The sequence below is a fragment of the Dipodomys merriami genome, unplaced genomic scaffold (assembly GCF_024711535.1).
Source record: "Dipodomys merriami isolate MVZ:Mamm:240054 unplaced genomic scaffold, mDipMer1.0.p SCAF_7, whole genome shotgun sequence".
NCBI lineage: Eukaryota > Metazoa > Chordata > Mammalia > Rodentia > Heteromyidae > Dipodomys > Dipodomys merriami.
In genome coordinates this window covers 13694430-13714496 of record NW_027206290.1, presented here as the reverse complement: position 1 = coordinate 13714496, position 20067 = coordinate 13694430, and the positions used below count along the sequence as shown (strand labels likewise).

General features: G+C 37.9%; 1 protein-coding gene across 1 annotated transcript in view; it reads right to left on the bottom strand.

Annotated features, from left to right (window-relative positions):
* The window catches only part of Prkacb (protein kinase cAMP-activated catalytic subunit beta), a 114593-nt gene extending 95199 nt beyond the window's left edge, over positions 1–19394 (bottom strand). The window contains exon 1 of the mRNA XM_070007444.1: positions 19127–19394. Within this exon, the coding sequence (XP_069863545.1) occupies positions 19127–19172 (46 nt within the window). The 5' untranslated portion in view covers positions 19173–19394. The remainder of the gene's footprint in view (positions 1–19126) is intronic.
* Positions 19395–20067: the final 673 nt, after the last annotated feature.

The following is a 20067-nucleotide window of genomic DNA, read 5'->3' as shown; positions in this document are numbered from 1 at the left end:
CTCTGAAAGAGATCTCATGCCTATCTGTAGTCACTCCCTATTGCCATCTCCATTGGCAACTACCAATCTATTTCTCTTTGTACAGATTTGCCTTGCTTTTTCATCTAAGTAGAAATACATGATATATGGCCTTTTATGTCTCATTTATTCCATTTAGCATATCTTTTAGGCTAAATTCAAATTATAGCCTATCTTAATACTATTTCTTTTTATTGTCACATAGTATTCTATTAAATTGGTAAATAAAACTCTGTTTATCTAGTTGTGTTATAAATAAAGTTTCTATGGACTTGTAATGTACAAATTCTGTGTGGACATATGATTTTATTTTTCTTGGATATGTTCTTAGAAGTAACTGTTGGAGATGGCAATGTGGCGTTTCACATTTTGAGAAGCTGAAGTTTCCAAAGATGCTATATCATTTCATATTTCCAACAGTAATGTGTTTCTTTACATTATTACAGAAACTATTTTTTACAAAAAATAAAGACAAGAGATGCCTAACAGGGAAGTTCTTTGTTCCCAATCTGGTCCCATTTCTAATTCTAATTGATATAATCATATCCTCAGATGTGGTACCTCAATTTCCACTCAGCATGAGTGCTTGTCAGAATAGTGTGTGTTTTGATCATCTTTGTTAGTCTAGTAAATATAAAGGCACCCTGTTTTAAGTCACATTTCAGTAATTACCAATACAGTGAACTGTCTCTTCACACATCAACTAAGCAAATAAATTTAGCTTTCAGTGATTTATCTGTTTTCATTTTTACTGTATTTTTCATTCCTTTCTTTATATTTTTGTCTTTTTCTTGGCTTATAAAATAGTTCTTATTAATTCTACTTCATGATAGACAATATTTCCTACTAATCTTCATTCTTAAGGAAATGTGAACATTCTCTTTCAGAGTTCTTCCATACAAAAATATTTCTCTGTAGTATCGATCAGTATTAGGTGTCTTGATTCATGTGTGTAAGTGTTTTAACTGTCCATCTAAGAGTATTTTCCATTAGTTTCCTGGAAACTCTATAAAATACACTTAGAAGATTCTTAGCTGACTTTTGTGGGAGAATATGCAAATTAGGGCCTACCAGAATTAATAGCTGCAAACAGTAAAACAAAAACTAACACTTAAAAAGAAAATAAAGGTATTAGATGAGTGACATGACAGAATGGATGAGGAGTGAAAACCTGGTTAAGGTAGTTACCAAAGGGGACAAAACAGACATGGTTGAGAAGCAATTTTCTTAGACTTCATATACTCTGAGTTAACAATTCTCTAATACTCATGACAGGGTCACCAATGATTATCCATTTCTAAAACACTATATTCTCCATGTTGCTCTTGCCATTTAATATTCTCACTTTGAAGCAAACTCACAAAACTTACTGGAAATATTAGTTTCTTGTTAAGATATTGCTTTTGATATATCAAGTAAATCCTGAGCCAAGCAGGATGGCTATTATACCAGCTACTTGGGAAAGTAGAGAAAGGAAGACTGAGGCCAATTGGTGTAAAAAGTTAATGAGCTTCTGTCACAAAGAACAAGCCAGGCATAGTGGTTCATGCCTACAATCCTAACTACATCACAGGCAGAGTTAGGAAGATTGCAGTCCTAGAATGGGCCAGACACAAATACAAAACTCTTCTCTGAAACAACTAAAAGCAAAAGGGCTGGCATGTGTGGCTCGTGTGGTACAGTGCTTGTCTAGCAAGCATAAGCTCCTCAGTTCAAACCTCAGTACTACCAAAAAAGAAGAAAAAAGATAAAAGGAAAAAAAAAAACCTGAAGTTGAAATACAGAGTTGAAGTACACAATGCTCAATGGTAGAGTGCTTGTCTACAATGCATAAGGCCCTGGGTTCAATTTCTAACACCTCAAAAATTGGAAATATCAAATATAAACTAAAAACAATGTTCAAAATCTACCAGAAAATCTAGAGATTAAAACTAAAATAATTGAAATTATATCAATAAATCTGATATATATATATATGTAATTGGTATTACATTATAATGAAATGGAAATATATTGGCTGAAAATTGTCTTGAATGAATTAAAGGTATCAAGGTGCAATTCTGAAAAGCTGCAAACACTAATCAGAGGGAATAAAAACCAAAAGCAAAGAGAAAATCTTAAAATCAATAAAAGGAGAAAAGGGCACCTTACCTGCGAAGAGGTAGGAGGAGGAGGAGATAAAAGAGGATGTTGATGACAATGAAGACCCATTATATATGAATAGATACATTAATATGAAACTCCCTTGTACAACTAACTCATGCAAATAAGAGTAACAATAATAAATAGAACCAAAATTAAGACTAACAACTGATTTCTCATTAGAATGGCAAATGAAACATCTTCAGTATGTTTAAAGAAAATGACTCTCAACATAGAATTTTATCCATAATACATATCCTTGAAAAGTGATGATAGCTGAATATAATGGCATATGCCTGAACACCTGGGAAACTGCAGCAGGAAGACAGTGATTTCAAGGCTAGACTAAGCTACAGAGCAAGGTGGTGTTGTTGTTTTTTCTCACAACAAACAAAAAGTGATAACAATGAATAAATAACTCCGTATTTTACAAAGTAGACATAATTCTTCAGTAGGTTCCCTTCATTAAAAAAATGTGAGATTTATTTAGCTTACATGAGATAATTGAAGAAATAATCACAAAAATGCATGAAGGAATGACTGCAACAGAAAATAATTATGTGGGTAAATATAAATCAACAAATATTGATGGCAGAAACTTGGTGTACAAATCAGTGGCACATACAAAAGGTTTAACATGCTTAACATACAAAAGGCTCTGGACTTAATTCGAGGCAAAGGAGCATCATAATAATGCAAGATGTTGTCTTAAACAGGCAAAGTTAAAAGACATGAAACATACGCGTGTGCACGCATCTCTCTCTTTCTAACACACACACACACACACACACACACACACACACACACACACACACACACACACAATCTGAAAGGACTTGGCCAATGAAATTAGACCCATCCAGCAATCTGTAAAATTAAATTTTATTATACACTAAAATAAGTGAAGGATAAGCATTGTAATGTCTGAAACTACAAAAAGAATTTGTATATGTACGTGCATAACTATGAAGCAAATAGGTTTGCAATACGTTTAAAAATTATCTGATTAATTAAAAGGAAGAAAAAAGAAAGAGATTAAATAAGATCAGAACACTACAAATAATAAAAGCAGACCAAACCAAATATATTAACAAAAATTCAAAAATATGCCACCAAGATGCTAACAAAGAAAATGAAAGTTTAACTGTACTAACATCTGATTAGTTTTATAAGAACTACAAGGTACACTAAGTAATTATAAAAGAAAATAATTATATATATGCATCTAAAAATAATGCATCAACACCAGATGTCAATGTCTGAAACCCATAAAACTATTTGGGAGGCAGAGACAGAGAATTACGGTTCAAAGCCAGAAAAGCATAAAACTACATGAAACCCCTAAGAGGTAGATGTGGTAGTACCTTGTATGTTATCTGAGCTGTGATAGTAAGTCTAATATAAGTGAATAAAGGCTTGAGTGCCCACTCAGGCAGGATTTGAGATCTTATCTCAAAAATAAATAGCACAGAAAAGTGGGTGGAGATAGCTCAGTGGTAAGAGAATCTGCCTTGTATGAATGAGGTCTGAGTTTAAACCAAGTACCAGCCTTCAAACAAAACAAAACAAAAACAGCATCACCATACTTAAAAAACAAATTTGACAGACTGAAGGGAAAAAATACATAAATTCATAGTAAGAAACTTTAAACACTACAACAATCAAAAAGGTGACAAGAAAATAGGAAGAATAAATAATACATAACACTGACCCTCAAGATAACCGAAGTCGCATGTGGGCATGTGCACATGAACACACACAAATCTTGATTCTGGATAGACCACAGTTCTAAATGTGAAAGGGAAAACAATGAAGATTCTAAATGTAACACAGGAAAAGTCCCTGAGATAGTGAGAGAACTCTTAAAGTACAAGACACACACACACACACACACACACACACACACACACACACACACACACACACACACACACACACACACACACACACACACACACACACACACACACACACACACACCACAAATAATATACTGCAGTTCATGAAAATTATTAAGCAATATCAACAGAAGACACAGTTTAAAGCCTAAAAAAACAATCTAGGGACTGGGAAGGTGGCTCAGTGGTAGAAGGTTTGCCTTGCATGCCTGAGACCCTGGGTTCGATTCCTCAGCACCACATAAGCAGAAATGCCAAAGTGGTGCTATGGCTCAAGTGGTAGAGCGCTAGCCTTGAGCTACTCAAGCTGTAGAACACCAACCTTGAGTGAAAAGCTAAGAGACAGCACCCAGGCTCTGAATTCAAGTCCCAGTACCAACATACACACAAACACATGTGTGTGCATGCACATGCACACACAACACATACACACACAGAAATACTGAAAAGTATGAAATGCTAATTCAATGACTTTTTTTTGGTCGGTCCTGGGGCTTGAATTCTGGGCCTGGGCATTTTCCCTCAGCTGTTCAGCTCAAGGCTAGTGCTCTATCACTTGAGTCACAGTGCCCACTTCCGGCTTTTTCTACTTATATGGTACTTCTTTTCACCTTTTTGATTGTTATAATAAGTGTTTAAAGTTTCTTTCTACAAATTTATATATTTTTTTTCTTTCAGTCTGTCTACAACAGAGCCACTTTTCCAACCCCTCAACATCAATTTTTAAAAGAAAAAAAAGGACATTCAATACTCAATACAGACATGAAAACATCATTAAGCATCAATGATATGCAAATTTAAATCAGGCCTCTCTTTTGCCAGAAAGAGTACAAGTAGAAATATGAAAAATACCAAATTTGGGAAGATGTAGAACAACAAAAACCCTGAAGCATTGCTGTTTGGAAACAGATTCAACAGCCCTGAAAATCTACTAGGTAGCATTCACCAAAGCCATATACTGTATAATCCAGAAATCCAGCAATCCTCTCCCCACTTTCTCCCACCCTCTATCTCCTTCCCTCTCATTCTCTCCCTGTTTTCTTTCCTCTCTTATACACATACACAACTGCAGAAATACACACATGCATGTACATTTTGCTATATTTAAATGACATATTTATGAAAATTAATGAACTACTGCTAGTGAAAAAACACAGTTGCAAGAAAATAACCCCTCCCAAATCTAACAAACCAATCATTAAATGGGCAAGGGAGCTAAAGAGAGACTCCTCAAAAGAGATAAAAATGGCAAAGAAAGGGGCTGGGAAGTTGACTCAGTGGTAGAGCGCTTGTCTTGCATGCATGAGGCCCTGGGTTCGATTCCTCAGCACCACATAAGCAAAAAAGAAAAAAAGCCGGAAGTGGCACTGTGGCTCAAGTGGTAGAGTGCTAGCCTTGAGCTGAAGAGCTGAGGGACAGCACCCAGGCCCAGAGTTCAGGCCCCATGACCGGACCCCCCCCCCAAAAAAAGGCAAAGAAACACATGAGAAAATGTTCATCATCCCTGGCTGTAAAGGTAATGCAAATAAAAACAACACTGAGATACCACCTTACCTCAGTCACAATGGCCCACATCCTAAATTCAGCCAACAATAATTGCTAGAGGGGATGCAGAGAAAGAGGAACTCTACTGCATTGCTGGTAGGAATATACACTAATGCAACCACTTTGGAAAGCAGTCTGGATGTATCTCAGAAAGCTAAATATAGACCTCCCCTATGACCCAGCTATGCCACTCCTAGGCATCTACCCTGAACAACAGGAACCAGAATACAAGGACACATGTACCTCCACATTCATTGCAGCACTGTTCACAATAACCAAGATATGGAAACAATCCTGATGTCCCACTACAGATGGATGGATCCAAAAATTGTGGTACCTCTATACAATGGAATATTATGCAGCCATTAGAAAGGAGAAAATAATGGCATTTGAAGGGAAATGGATGGAACTAGAGCAAATCATTTTGAGCGAAGTAAGCCAAGAGCAAAGAGACAAACAACACATGGTCTCCCTGATATGTAGATCCTAAAGCCAAAGTGCAAGGAGATATGACAAAGTAAACAGGACTCGAGAAACAAAGGACTTCCACTCATTCTGTTGTTTCATTGCTAAATGACTCCATGTTCTTGACCACATATATAATATGTATAGATATAAATATATATAAGTATATATATTTATATGTAAGTATATATATAATATAATATTATATATACACAGATATATATATGTGTGTATATATGCATGCATCTGAGGGACGCTAGGAGGAGGACACAGAATCAGACAAAAACGAAAAAACATACAACAGAGGGGCCCATCAGCTGCACTGGACACTGATGAAAATGAACTAAGCAGGGCTGGGAAGGTGGCTCAGTGGCAGAGCACTTGCCTTGCATGCTAGAGGCCCTGGGTTCGATTCCTCAGCACCACATAAGAAAAAGGCCGGAAGTGGCGCTGTGGCTCAAGTGGTAGAGCGCTAGCCTTGAGCTGAAGAGCTTAGGGACAGCACCCAGGCCCAGAGTTCAGGCCCCATGACCGGACCCCCCAAAAAAAAAAAAAAAAAGAAAGAAAAGGAACTAAGCAACTCAAGGGCAGTGATGGGAGGGAGGGAATGAGAGGGAGAGAACAGCTGACACTAAGCAAAAGGAAAGAAATGTACCTATCATTTGATGTAGAAGAAATAGTAGTATTGTGAAAGCTCAGAATTCACAAATTTTATAGACCATGATAATAAAGACAATTTGCCTTGTGAAGGTTAAAATGTGTTTATGACTTTGTATCATTATCTCACAATACTGCAAAATATAAAAATTTATGTAATCACCTAATCTCAAAATTTTAAAAAGAAAAAAACACAGCTGTCACAATAGTTGGAATGAACGAAACCAGGCATAATGGAATAGATAATAAGATATTCCATCTTTTAAAGTCTAGTAATGATTGAGAGAGAGGAAGATTTGGGGATATCATCAAAAATATTCTGTTGGTATGAGAATGTTACATACTTTAGCAAATATATTAATCCATAAACTAGGATTTTAGTATTTCTTAAAACATATTCACTTAAGTAAAATATTTTACTCAAAAATATAACTAATTCTATTTCATAGAGTATTACTATAAAATAAATAACAAAAGAAACACAGAAACATTTCCTCCTGTCTATTCTATCTCCACTGCAATCTCCATTGTTATTGTCACAGAAATTATTTGGAAGGAAATTTGCAGTTTTGGGTCACTGATAACTGTAAGAACAAGAAAAATTAAAGATAAAAAGTAACTGACTATTTTCCATGCTAAAATTGTATATGTAATAAAACAAGAAGGAAGACAAACCATAAAACCAAAAGATTGTTAGGTCAAATAAGCTAAAGGTATTTTGAGGATAAGTTCTTATTTATTAAACTAAATTATGCATATAACAATTTGACATTTTATGTTTATACTTGATGTAACTTGTTAAAGATTTCAATGTTAAAAATAGACACAACTTTCAAACAAATTATATTCTGAAAGCTGAGCTGCATTAAGTTTAGCTTACCTCCTTTGTAGCTTAATTATAAGAAGGTACAGTAGAGCATGGAAATGAAAACAAACAAAAAAATTATTTTTTCCTCTTTTCTGTGGTGTCAGGTTTTACCCAAACGCCACCCTTCCTGGTCAGTCAACTGAGTATACCACACATACTGCAAAATAATTAAACTTCAGTACATTAAAGACAAAAGGAGATAGAGAAAGTATGATCAAATAGCAAACTGAAAATTAAGGGTGAAAAGGTGCATAGTTTTAAAATGAAATGTTGGATATACAGCTGGGTACTGTTTGCTCATACTTGCAATCCTATTTGGGAGACTAAGATTGTTGGAATTGCAGTTCAAAGCCAGCCTGGGCAGAAAAAAAGTTTGAGGATTCATTTTCAAATAAAGAGCTAGACAGTGGTGTTTATCTGTTATCCTAGCTACAGGAAAGCTTAACATAGGTGGGTCAAACCCAGGTATGCATCTAGGCAGGAAAGCAAGACCCTATTTCAAAAATAGGTGGCAAAAATCAGGGGCTGAAATTATGGCTCAGAGGTAGGAAAATCTGTTTAGAAAAAGCAAGGCCCTAAAATCAAATTCAAAGAAGGAAGAAAGGAAAGAAGGGAGGGAAGAAGGGAGGAAGGATGGGAGGAAGGTAGGGAGGTAGGGAGATAGGAAGGGAGGGAGGGAGGAAGAAAGGGAGGGAGGGAGGGGGAAGAGGAGAGGGAGAGAAGGAGGGAGGGAAGGAATAGAAAGAGAAAGAGGTGAGAGGGAGGGGAAGGATAGAACAGAGGAGAGATGAGAGAAAAAAGAGAAGAGGAGGGAAGTGGAGAGAAGAGAAAAGAGGAGAGATTAGAGAGGAGAACGACTCCTAAGAAAGAAGGAATCGGATCCAAAACAATAGAGGAGGGATGGCTTTTCAGAGAAAGCTGTACAATGTGGCAGTTTCAAAAAAACTTGACCAAAAATCTACTTTACTTTCTAATGAATATGGATTCTAGTTAATTCACTTTTAATAAATATGATGCAGAAAATGTAACTGACTCTAGAAGGTCAGTCAGAAAAGGTAATAGGGCTTCCCCCTACATCTCTTACTTTCTTGGAACACATCCAACCAAGTTGCCTAAGCCAGATGCAGAGGTATCTGTATTACAACTTACAGTATACAATTGGTATCAACAAGGAGATGTGTAAATGAGCAAACCTTCAGATGGTTCTAGGTTCCAGCTTTTGAGCTGAGTTAGCTACAGCAGAAGCCAAATAAATGAGAAATAAGCTCTTTGTGAGCTCTGTCTAAATTGCACTTTTATAAAGAAAATAAATGTTGTAAGCTAGTAAATGTAGGAGTGGGTGTGGTAGCTCCTGTATTACAGCAAACAAAGACAAAGTTAAAATACGGTAGGTGGTGTGAATTTTGACAGCTTTTATTTTCCTTGTGATGTGTGAGGCTTCATCATCACTTAGAATCAGAAAGTGGAGAAGTTAGAGAGAAGAATGAAGAGCAGATGACTGAGCCAACCAGAGAAGTGTGGTCCAGCTGTCAAATCATGTTGACAGCCAATCTGAGATGACAATGAATTTATAGTCTACTTTGGTGAGGCTTTCTTTCTCCAGCATTGATTAACTCTTGACTGAAAGTACTGAGAACTGGATAGCTGACTTTATCTGAGTTGAACTGAACTGATACATGATATAATATATGACAAAACGAATAAATGCAAAGGATTTGGGGAACCCCAACATCTCAACTATTTGAGAAGGAAAGGAAGTTAGGAAGCAGTGGCTCACGCCTGTGATCCTAGCTACTGAGGAGGAAGAGAATTGAGGATCCCCGCTCAAAACTAGCCCTAGCAGACAAATGTGAACATCTGGCTAACCAGTCTGGTTAACTGGTTATCTCCCAATTTACCAGCAAAAAGCTGAAAGTGGAGTTGTGGCTCAAGTAATAGAGCTAAGCAAGAGCTTGAGGTGGTGGGGGGGGGGGGGAATCATGAATTTCAGGATAAGAAATTCTGATAAAGAATAAACATGGTGGAAATATCTTAAAAGTAAGCCCAAATGAGGAGACATTGTAATGTGAATGACACATACCCTGGTGATTCTTGAGCAGATAAATATAAAACTAAGGTCCTTAGTGAGACTACGTATCTGAAATGAAGTCCAGAGAAGGTAACTGGGGTAACATGGTCATGGTTAAAGAACTGAGAAGTAAAGCTCATAAATGGACCACCAATATAGAATTTGAAACGAATACAGAAAAACACTGAGAGCCAGGTAACAATTTTTTTGATGAATGAGAATGAGCAGAAGATTGGCAAACAACAGCAACAAGAATAGGGAAGAACACCGTCATTCAGTTGAATGATATAGGCTTCAAGTGATAAAATTTTTCAAAAGGTAAGCAGCAAAACAGGTTTTCCTAATCCAATGTCTTCCTCTTTTTTAAGAGCAATCTCTTCTGCTGTAATTCTGATATATTAAGTCAAACAATTATGTTCTAAAAAGAGAAGGAAAGAAGTATCTTATCAGGTAAAACGGTTATTTTCTCTGCAAAGTTAATGCACTGCAGAAAAATTTCTTCCAACAAGGCAAGCAGGGTGTGATAAATACTTCTAAAATAGGGTTTAGCCAGGCACCAGTAGCTCAAACCTTTAACTATTCTGAAGGCTGAGATCTGAGGATTGCAGTTCAAAGCCATTCCAACCAGGAAAGTCCATCAGCCTCTTAATCTCCAATTAGTGCACGTGCACGTGTGAGCGTGCACGTGCGTGCACACACACACACACACACACACACACACACACAACCAGCTACACCTAGAGCTGTGGTTCAAGTGGTAGAGTACCAGCTTTGAGCAAGAATGCTCAAGGGCAGTGCTCCTGAGTTCAAGCCCCAGGACCTGAACAAAATAAATAGGGTACAATTTTTATTCACTAAAGTATATATGATGCTAGCTTCCACCATGGCTTAAGCCAAAAACTGTGGTGCATTCTGGGGACTTTACACACCAAATCAGAGCAATACATCCACAAAATGTAGTGGATGAAACAGCTGGAAAAAACAATGCAGCAAAGGAACTACAATTAGACATGTAAACATTTCCAGAATGGACTCAGTTTCTGCTTCAGGTTTATTCCTATATAAACGCCTACGTTACATTTTCACTCTAGTATGGTTCTGAGTCACATAATACATATGTATCATAATATGCCTTATCATAAATATCTGTTAAGCATCTGTCTCTCAGTTTAAGAACAGAAATTAAACCTTATTTTAATTTGCAGCTGTGCTCTAGCACAGTGCTGGTTTAAAGTAGGAAATCCTAAGTACTGATGAATGATCTCAAAACTACAGCCCAAGCCAGGCATAGTACAGAAAGCCTGTAACTCCAGTTACTCAGAAAGTAGAGATAGGAGATTTCAGTTCAAGTCAACCAAGACAAAAAGTGAGGCTCTATTTCAAAAACAACCCACATATATGGCAATAGACATCTATAATCCTAACCACTTGGTAGGCAGAGGTAGAAGAATCCCAGTCCCAAACTGGCAACAGTATGAGGCACTATCTGAAAAATAAACTACAGTAAAAAGTACTAGGGTATGGCTCAAGTGTAGAGTATTTACCTAGCAAGTGTGAGACTCTGAGTTCAATACCCAGTAATACATGTGTGTGCATATGTGCGCATACCCACACACACCCACAGAGGAAGAGGAAAAAGAAGAGATACAGCCCACAATGAATTTTTTTTTACAAATTTTAATCTTTTATCCTATTTTCTGACTCATACTCAACTAGTAAAGTGAATTGGGATTAGAGAAGCTAAATTATCAACATAGCTGGCCTTTACAATAGAAGCTAAGTAATATCTGTATTAACATGTTATCTACAGTCTGTGGCTTACAACGGCCTCCAGATGGCTCTACAGAAATCTACTTATGAAGCATGCAGCACATAAACTGAATACTCCTTTCACAAAGTAGGCCCATAAACTGTTCAAATTTCAAGATCATTTCTTCAACTTTTTTGAGGATAAAGTGCAAATGGAGGCATTAAGTTTTCAACAGACTTAAAGGCTTTATAAGAAAACGAAAATTTCAGAAGTCACCAGAGAGTCAATACGTGGATTGCAGGCAATAGCAAACATAACATTCAACTATGGCCATAAAACCTGAATTTACACCTTGTTATAGCAACAAAATAAAAGATGTGGCCTCTAAGGCAGACTAATTTCAATTAGGCTACTGCATAAATTCAGTTAAAAGAATTTGCCTAAAAAGAATCACAGATTTGATTTATAAAATCATCTGTAGAGAATTATTAAATCCACTTTATAAATGAAAAGTGAAAGCAAATTACCACAAAAAGCACCTTACATTCTATTTCTTGCCAGATTCTGATAACTATGTTTTTACCCAAACCTTTTATAACTCTACAAGCTACATGAAAATAGTAACTCATTATATGTCATACCATACACTAAATATAACAACAAAAACTAAATTAGCCTTACCTGTATATCAAGGTAAACTATTACTTGTATAATAATAATAAACTTGCATATTAGCAAGAAAAAGAGCAGATTTATAGGAAATTCTTAAAAGAATTTTTTTCTTTTTTCTTTTTCTTTTCTTTTCTTTTTTTGTGGTCATGGGGCTTGAACTCTGGGACTTCAGCTCTTCAGCTCAAGGCTAGCACTCTACCACTTGAGCCACAATGGCGCCTCCAGTTTTTTCTGGTGGTTTATTGGAGATAAGAGTCTCTCTGCCTGGGCTGGCTTTGAACTGCAATCCTCATATCTCAGTCTTCTGAGTAGCTAGGATTACAGGCATGAGCCACTGACACCCAGCAAAGAATGGCTTTTTAAAGAAAGAATAAGTATTCAATATGATGTAGTACTGACTTGTGTGTAATTTACCTCCTATAAATGTCATATGTTCATATTTACGTTTTTCATTAAAACTTAAGATGTATTTGTATAAGGAAATTTGGTCATATATATTAATATTTAGTAATTCTATACACTATTTTCTGTAAAACTGTGTATTCTATAGATACATACCTCATAAATTATATGTTTTTATTTCATCAATTAAATATAGTATTAAAATTAGTTATGGTTAACCCTTCTGGCTAATAGAATCTTAACAGCTATCCTGGCTTACCTAGTAAGCTGTGGCTTACTTTTCTAAGCTGGCTTTCATGTCTCTTAATTATCCTGCTGCCAGCAATGCAAAACAACAATCTACCTAGATGCTAAGTGGGGGAGCCTGATCAGAAGAGGACTGATGACTCCTGAATAGAAGATTATCTTCTACTGTAGGTAAGAATCATAAAATCATGGGGCTCATTTAAAATAAGGTAATATGTATTTAGCATCAAAATAGATCAACCATCTTTAATTTGTTTCTAACCCAAGGAAATCTATTCCCAAGTCCCTCTGCACTGGATTATCCTTTAAAAGCAAGTCTGGCAAGCCAACACTAAGGCTCACACTTATACTCAGGAGGCAGAAATCAAGATTATGTTAAGGCCAGCCCAAGCAAAAAAAATTGAGATACGCCTCCTCTCACCATTTCTCAACCAATAAAAAGCTGGTGTGGTGTGGTAGCACTTGCCTGTCATCCCAGCTAAACCAGAAAAGTAAAAAGGAGAACTGTGGTCCAGGTTGCCGAGGACATAATCTCAAGATTTAAAAATAACCAAAGCAAGTAGGACTTGCATGGTTCAAGCAGTACAGTGCATGACAAGCAAGTAAAAGGCTCCCAGTTCAAATCCTCATACCACCAGAAAAAAAAGTTTGTAAAATAAAAGTTTCAAAGATATACATAAGATGAGATCACCGAATTCATTCCTAATCAACATACAATTTTACAAAAAAGCCCAATGAAAGCTTAAGCACTGACATTCAGCATTAGAAACTGTAAAATTTTAATTTTAGCACAACCCCAAAATAAATTTAACTTTGTAGTCAATTTTTATAGATTAAAAACATGTCATTAAAATATAATAATTTGTTCACTAAGCTTACACATATTCATTAGAAAGAAATGTTGAGGAATTATAAGAAAATGTAAATCCAGAATTCTCTTGGTCTATAAACACTGGTGAGATCCACAAATTACCAAAAAACAGGAAGGCTGTCATTTTTATTACATGCAAAGTCAGTTATGTTCTAAACCTAAGATTATCTAAACTGTAAAATAACATGTGGAAGTTAAAAATTCAGTTCTTCAGTGGCATGGCCACATTCCAAATCATCAAGAGCTGCATGTGGCTAACTATTCACAATATAGATGGAGAACAATTCCAGCATCACAGAAAGCTAGAATGGATAGCACTATGCTCAACCAGGGTAAAGTGCAAAGTTCTAAATACATTAAAAAATTGTAATACAAATTCAATTAATAATTTGGAGGCTGGCCATTTAACAGAAAGGGATGCTATACATTTACAAAAGAGAAAAATAGTGACAATTTTAAATGCTAACTTAATTTAATATGGTTAATTTGAAATTTTACCATGTTGAATGTGAAGGCTTCCAAGGTAATTTAATCTCTGAACCTCATTTTACAATGAAACAATTCATCTAAAGAATGTGCATGGAAAAATATCCTTTTTTAATAGATTATATCCAAGTAGTTATTATTGAAACAATGTCAACAAAATAATAATGAAGTGAACAAGGTCTATGCTATTCTGTATCTCCTTTATGCTGGATACACATGTTTACTGTGTTCAACACGTGTTGGGATTCCAGGCTCTGGGATCAGGTTGCCTAAATTCAAATGATGGCCCGGGATTTATTCTCTGAACAACCTTAAAAAATAACAAGTTCTTTGAGCTTCTAATTCCTCATCATAAAATGGAGTAATAAATGAACTGTTTCCTAGAGTTAAAAAGATTATGTAAATGTATGCATGCAAAACACTTGAGAAAATCTGGCACATAAAGAGTCCTCAAAAAAATGTTAGTTGTTCAGAAACTAACAAAGAATCAACAACTAATTCACAAATGGACAAATGAGCTAAATAGAGACTTCTTTGAAAAAAGAAGCAAAAATGGCCAAGAGACATATGAAAAAATGCTCAGCATCTCTGGCCATAAAAGAAATGCAAATCAAAACAAGACTGAGATTCCATCTCACCCCAGTTGGAATGGCTACCATCAAGAACACAAACAACTGATGCTGGCAGGATGTTGGGGAAAAGGAACTCTAATACACTGCTGGTAAATATGTAAAGTTGCTAAACCACTGTGGAAAGCAGTAGTTTAATAAAACTAAACATAGAACTACTGTATGATCCAGCAATACCACTCTTGGGAATTTATCCAAAAGATTACAAGTAAAGCCACTTGCACAACCGTGTTGTTAGCTGCACTATTCACCACAGCTAGGGTATGGAAATAGCCCAGATGCCCCTCAATTAATGGACAGATGGATCAAGCAAATGTAGTATAGGTACCCAATGGAATCTTACTTATCCATTAAGAGTAATAATGCTATTACCTCATTTTCAAACAAATGGATAGACCTAGAAAAATATTATGTTAAGTGACATCAGGCCCCGAGAGACAAAGGATGGATGTTTTCTCTCATATAAGCAAATATACATAGGGGTTTAGGCAAGTGTATAAAAATGTATTAACCAAAGTATGGTATTTGCAGGGGAGAATTCAAATAGTACTGTAATTCCTTAGAAAAACTAACTCATAGTTAGTGAGTTAGAAAAACTAATTCAGAGGAAAATGTTACCTGAAATGTGTGGGAGGAGGTAAAACAGGGGGTAGACAAATTAAGGAGGAAAAGTGGGGGAGGGATGTAGTCTTAATATTCAACACCTATCTTATGAAACTGAGAAAACTGAGGGCAGGGGTGGGGTTGGGAGGGATGGAAGAGAATGAGGAAAGGAGTGACATGGATCAAGATGCACTGTACTTATAAACTCATTGAATGACAACCCCCTTGTACAATTAAAGACAAAAATATAATTTTAGAAAGTTGTTCAGAAATTTGCATTTTGTTTTTTGCTGAACCTGATGTACAGATGACTTTTTCTAGTCAATTTCTACTGGCCTTCACAGAGGAACTCCACAACATTCAATGACCACTCTATAACAACTAGGCTACAGGTTGATTTTACACTTGATTTTACACTTAAAGTCACGGGAGACTCTACATCCAACTCCCTGCAACACTTAGTCCTCCACACCTCTACCACAGTGTGTAATACAAATCCCTATAAGAATCCTATAGGTATATTTTTTTTTCTTTTTTGCTGTTTTATAGATAGATTGACTGTTATTGTAAAAATGATATAGAGGGACTATAGTTACCTACATCAGATAATGAATACATTTTTTTCATTTAATACAGTACATTTCTTGTCAAGCTTGTTACCCCTCCCCCATTTTTCTCCTACTTTCCCTCCCCCCAATCTCAGTCACCCCTTCTCTCACACTCTCCTAGTTTTTCCCTCTCATCCCCAATTAATTTTCTACATAGGGTCTAGTATCACTGCTACATTTGTTCACCTTTTGTTGCCCCTTTTCTGTGCCCCTCCCTTCCCTCCCAAAACAGATAAAATTACAGACAAGACACAAGGTAACCTGTAGCTATATTTCTAAAAGGAAACAAAAGAATATACCAGGTTAAAAAAAGTGTCTTGCTTTTGTGTTGGTGATTTCAGCGAATAAAAGGTAGGTACTTATTCAAAGTAAAGCACTTTTGAATGAGAAGAGCTTAAAATATTCCAGAAAATTATATCCTTACTTAATTTTGTTTAAGTTTAGACTCTATAGTAGTGGATATTTAAATAACTACATTCAAATTTTGAAAAAAAAATTGTTTTCAGAATTTTGAAAAGAAACACATACAATAGGTGTTTTGAAACTCATCAATTTAATTTCTTAGTTCAATACAGAAAAACAAAGTATCCAAATTAATGCTGCCTCAACAAACTGTGGAGATGAGAATGGAGTCTCCCTGGTTTTAAGGTCTTATCTGAGAAAATATTTATTCTATGATTAGAGGGGTAGATTTTAGCTGGGCACTAGTGGCTCATGCTTATAATCCTATGAGATTCCTTAGAATATGCTTAGAATCCTATGAGATTATAATTCTATGCTGACAATCCTCTGAGATTCAGAGGCTCCTAAGTCAAAGTCAGGTAGGCAAAACAAAATCCAAAATAACCATCATAAAGCAGGGTTAGAAGCATGGCTCAAATGGTAGAGGGCAACAACCAAGAGTGAGCTAGAGCAAGGTGACAGACAGACAGACAGACAGACAGATAGATAGACAGATTTTTAACAGAGTACAACATAAGCATCAGATAGTCAAACTCCACTTACCTTTATTCTCAACTTCATTCTTCAAAGTATTTTTACTTACATGGTTCCCAGTTAACACCAAAATGTGAAAATATTTTGAAAGTACATGCATTAGTAATTAGTGATGCAAATGGAGCAAATGGAGGTCATCAGATCTATTACTTACTCTGTTATTATTAATAATATGATCTCAACTCTGGCTTATTCAGAGGTCATGCACTATGGTTTTGAAATGGAATGATTGCACAGGCTGATCTCTAAGATCACTTGTTATCTCTCAACGTTTATTCCACTGTAGTTTTTTTAAAAAGTTTATTCAACTGTAGTCTAAATAACTACATACAATTTTTTTTTAAATTAAGAGCTAATTCTTTTAAAAATACACACAATAGCTTGATATTATAGTAAGAGTCAATCTTTCATTAAGTTTTTAGACATAATACAATTTCTTTGTTCACTACAACAGAGCAGCAACATACACCTGATAACATTGCTCCAAATGAAACTATAGGCACCAATCAATCCATTATATTTCAAATGATTTTCCTTATGAAACTGTGACTGTTATCTTCTTTGTCACTTTACAACAGATTATTATAATGACTTTTCAGTTTCCATTGGTTAATTTATATAAAAAGCTAGCTAACAACCTTAAAACTTTGGAAAGAATTTTTGTAGAAATAGCTTAAATATGTTTAGGCAGGCATTTAAAGTTTCCATTCTGTTTACTATGAGTTGAAAACTAACAGTGTCTAGAGGAAAACTAGACGGAAATATATGAGTCAAAGCATAAAATACAATCACTATACAGGAACACTTGATGAAAACCACTGATATGATTCAATTACCAAACATACTCTGTAACACAATTAGTATTATCTTTTTTTAATAGAACTTAATCAGCGAAACTGACAATTGATAAGATATAAATATAAATATAATTGATAAGATAAATAATTCTTCATACTTTCTGTAATACTTCTATTTTTGTATAATGTCTTACTACATTTAAAAAAAGATAATGAAAGTTCTACTTTTTAAATTCAACATTGCACACAGACAAGTATGTTCATTATAAAGTTTGTAGGATAGTTCATCATTTTTTCCTGGAACTCCTGAAATTTAACACCAAAACTTTATTTTTGAAACATAAATGGTATGATCTTATCCTATTTACACGGCATAAAATTAGAAAAATCCTTTTAAGTCAATTGTACCTATTGACTCATAAAGGAAAAAAGCTCTTTCCATCCAGGTAAGTTATAAAGTTAAGTCTTCTGTTACAAACAGAATTCTAAATGGATAGTTTTGAACAAATGATCAAGTTTAAATGCTGGATTGTCTCTACTACTGGGGAAAACAAATAGTAAACATGGTTACTTACTCATGAATTATAAAAACGTTTACAAAAACAAACCACTTTTTTCCCACAACCCATTCTGCTACGTGTGCAGCATGTGTATGTTCCTATATAAGGAACGGTCCATTTTAAGGATTTTTTTTTTTCTGTTTTGCTCTTTGGTTCGAAGTGTTCAAAGTCTTCGCTCTCAGCTCTCAGAATTCAACAGCTTCAGAAAGTACTTGGACTCCCAAAGATCTTGAAGTTCTACAGACCTTGTAGCAGATCCTTGGAAGTCTCGAGAAAAGGCAAGCCTGCCTCACTTTTCTCTCTCATGGATAAAGTTGCCATTTGAGTTTGTGTTCCCCACTCCTAATCTGAAGACACGAGCTGACCCTCAGGATTAACCTTCCCCGAAGAGCACCACATTAGCAACCCCTCATCTAGTGCTAAGAAGGGGTGAGGCTCTAGAGATGGAGGGAAAAGAGCCAACTTTGTCCACAGCACTACCTGTAGCTTCCCAAAGACAGGATCGGGGTGCTGGTGGGGAACCAGCCCGGACCATATTTGGGGAAGTGTTCCAGATTGTGTGCGGTCCTCCTCGCTCCAGGGAGAAAGGGAATCTCCGGGACCGCGGCGCCCGCGCCCTCTCCATCCGCCCGCTCAGGGCGCTCAGCCCCCATCCCGGTGCTGGGGGCGGGGGCGGAGCAGGAGCCGGAGGAGGAGGAGAAGGCAGCCGTTCCCGGTGGCCGCAGCTAGGCCTGGACCGTGCCAGCGGCCTCGCGGGCTCCGACCCGGGGTGGTGCTCCGGCCCGCAGCGCCCCACGCGCCCACAGGGGGCCCAGCCCGAGCCGCGGCCCCTGCCTCGCACTCACCGCTCTCCACCTCGCTGCCTTTCTTGGCGGTGGCCGCGTTGCCCATGGCCGGGGCGATGGCTCCGAGGGGTCAGGGAGGGGAAGGGGAAGGGGGGCTGGGCCGTCCCCGCCGCACCACAGTCCGCGGCAACTCCCGCTTCGGCTCCAGTCAGGGCAGCGAGGGCGCCACCACGCAGGTGCCCCAAGTCCGGGAGGGAAGATCGGCGGGGTGTGGGGACAAGGGTCCGCCAAGTCCCCGGTAGCTGGTACTGGCGGCGGCGGCGGCGGCGGTAGTGGCGGCGGCGAGCGGACACTCCCCCTTCTCCCGGCCCGCCCTCCTTGCGCGCCCCCGGCAGCCGCACTCCGCGAGCTCGGCTTCAGCCCGCGGGCGGGCAGGCGGGCGCGCGCGCCGGAAGTGACGTCGCGCGAGACCCCCCCCCCTCGCGCGCGCGCGCGATGGGCCGCCGCTTTGCGGGGCGGAGGCGGCGGGGCATTTCCCCCCTCCCTTCTTGGGCTTCCCGGGCTGGTGCTGCGAGGCCCATCGTGGGTCTGGGAGGCAGGCGCCATGGTAACCGTCAGTTTAGGAGAACGCAGGATCCCCGCGTTCCCGCGTGCTGGAGTGAGCCGGCGGGGGGCCGTGCCAGGGCGCCTGCTTGCTTGCGTGTGGACCCTGTGCCCACAGCGTCGGCCCCGCGGACCGCAGGCCCAGCTTTGGGCCTCAGCTCCGGGCAATGCCTGGCCTGCAGGCCTGGGCTGAGCCTTGCAGAGCTGGGTGTTCTCAGCGGCCACCGCGTTGTTCTGGTCCCTGATCTCCACTCCCGAGCCTTCTCCCACCGTGGCCCTGTCAGGTTTCCCAGGGATGAGAGAAAGGAGACTGCTACTACTACTTTTGCACCATCACGTGTAGCAGCTTTCTCTGTGGATTTCACAATAAGTACAGTCCCTTGTGATACGTGGCTCTT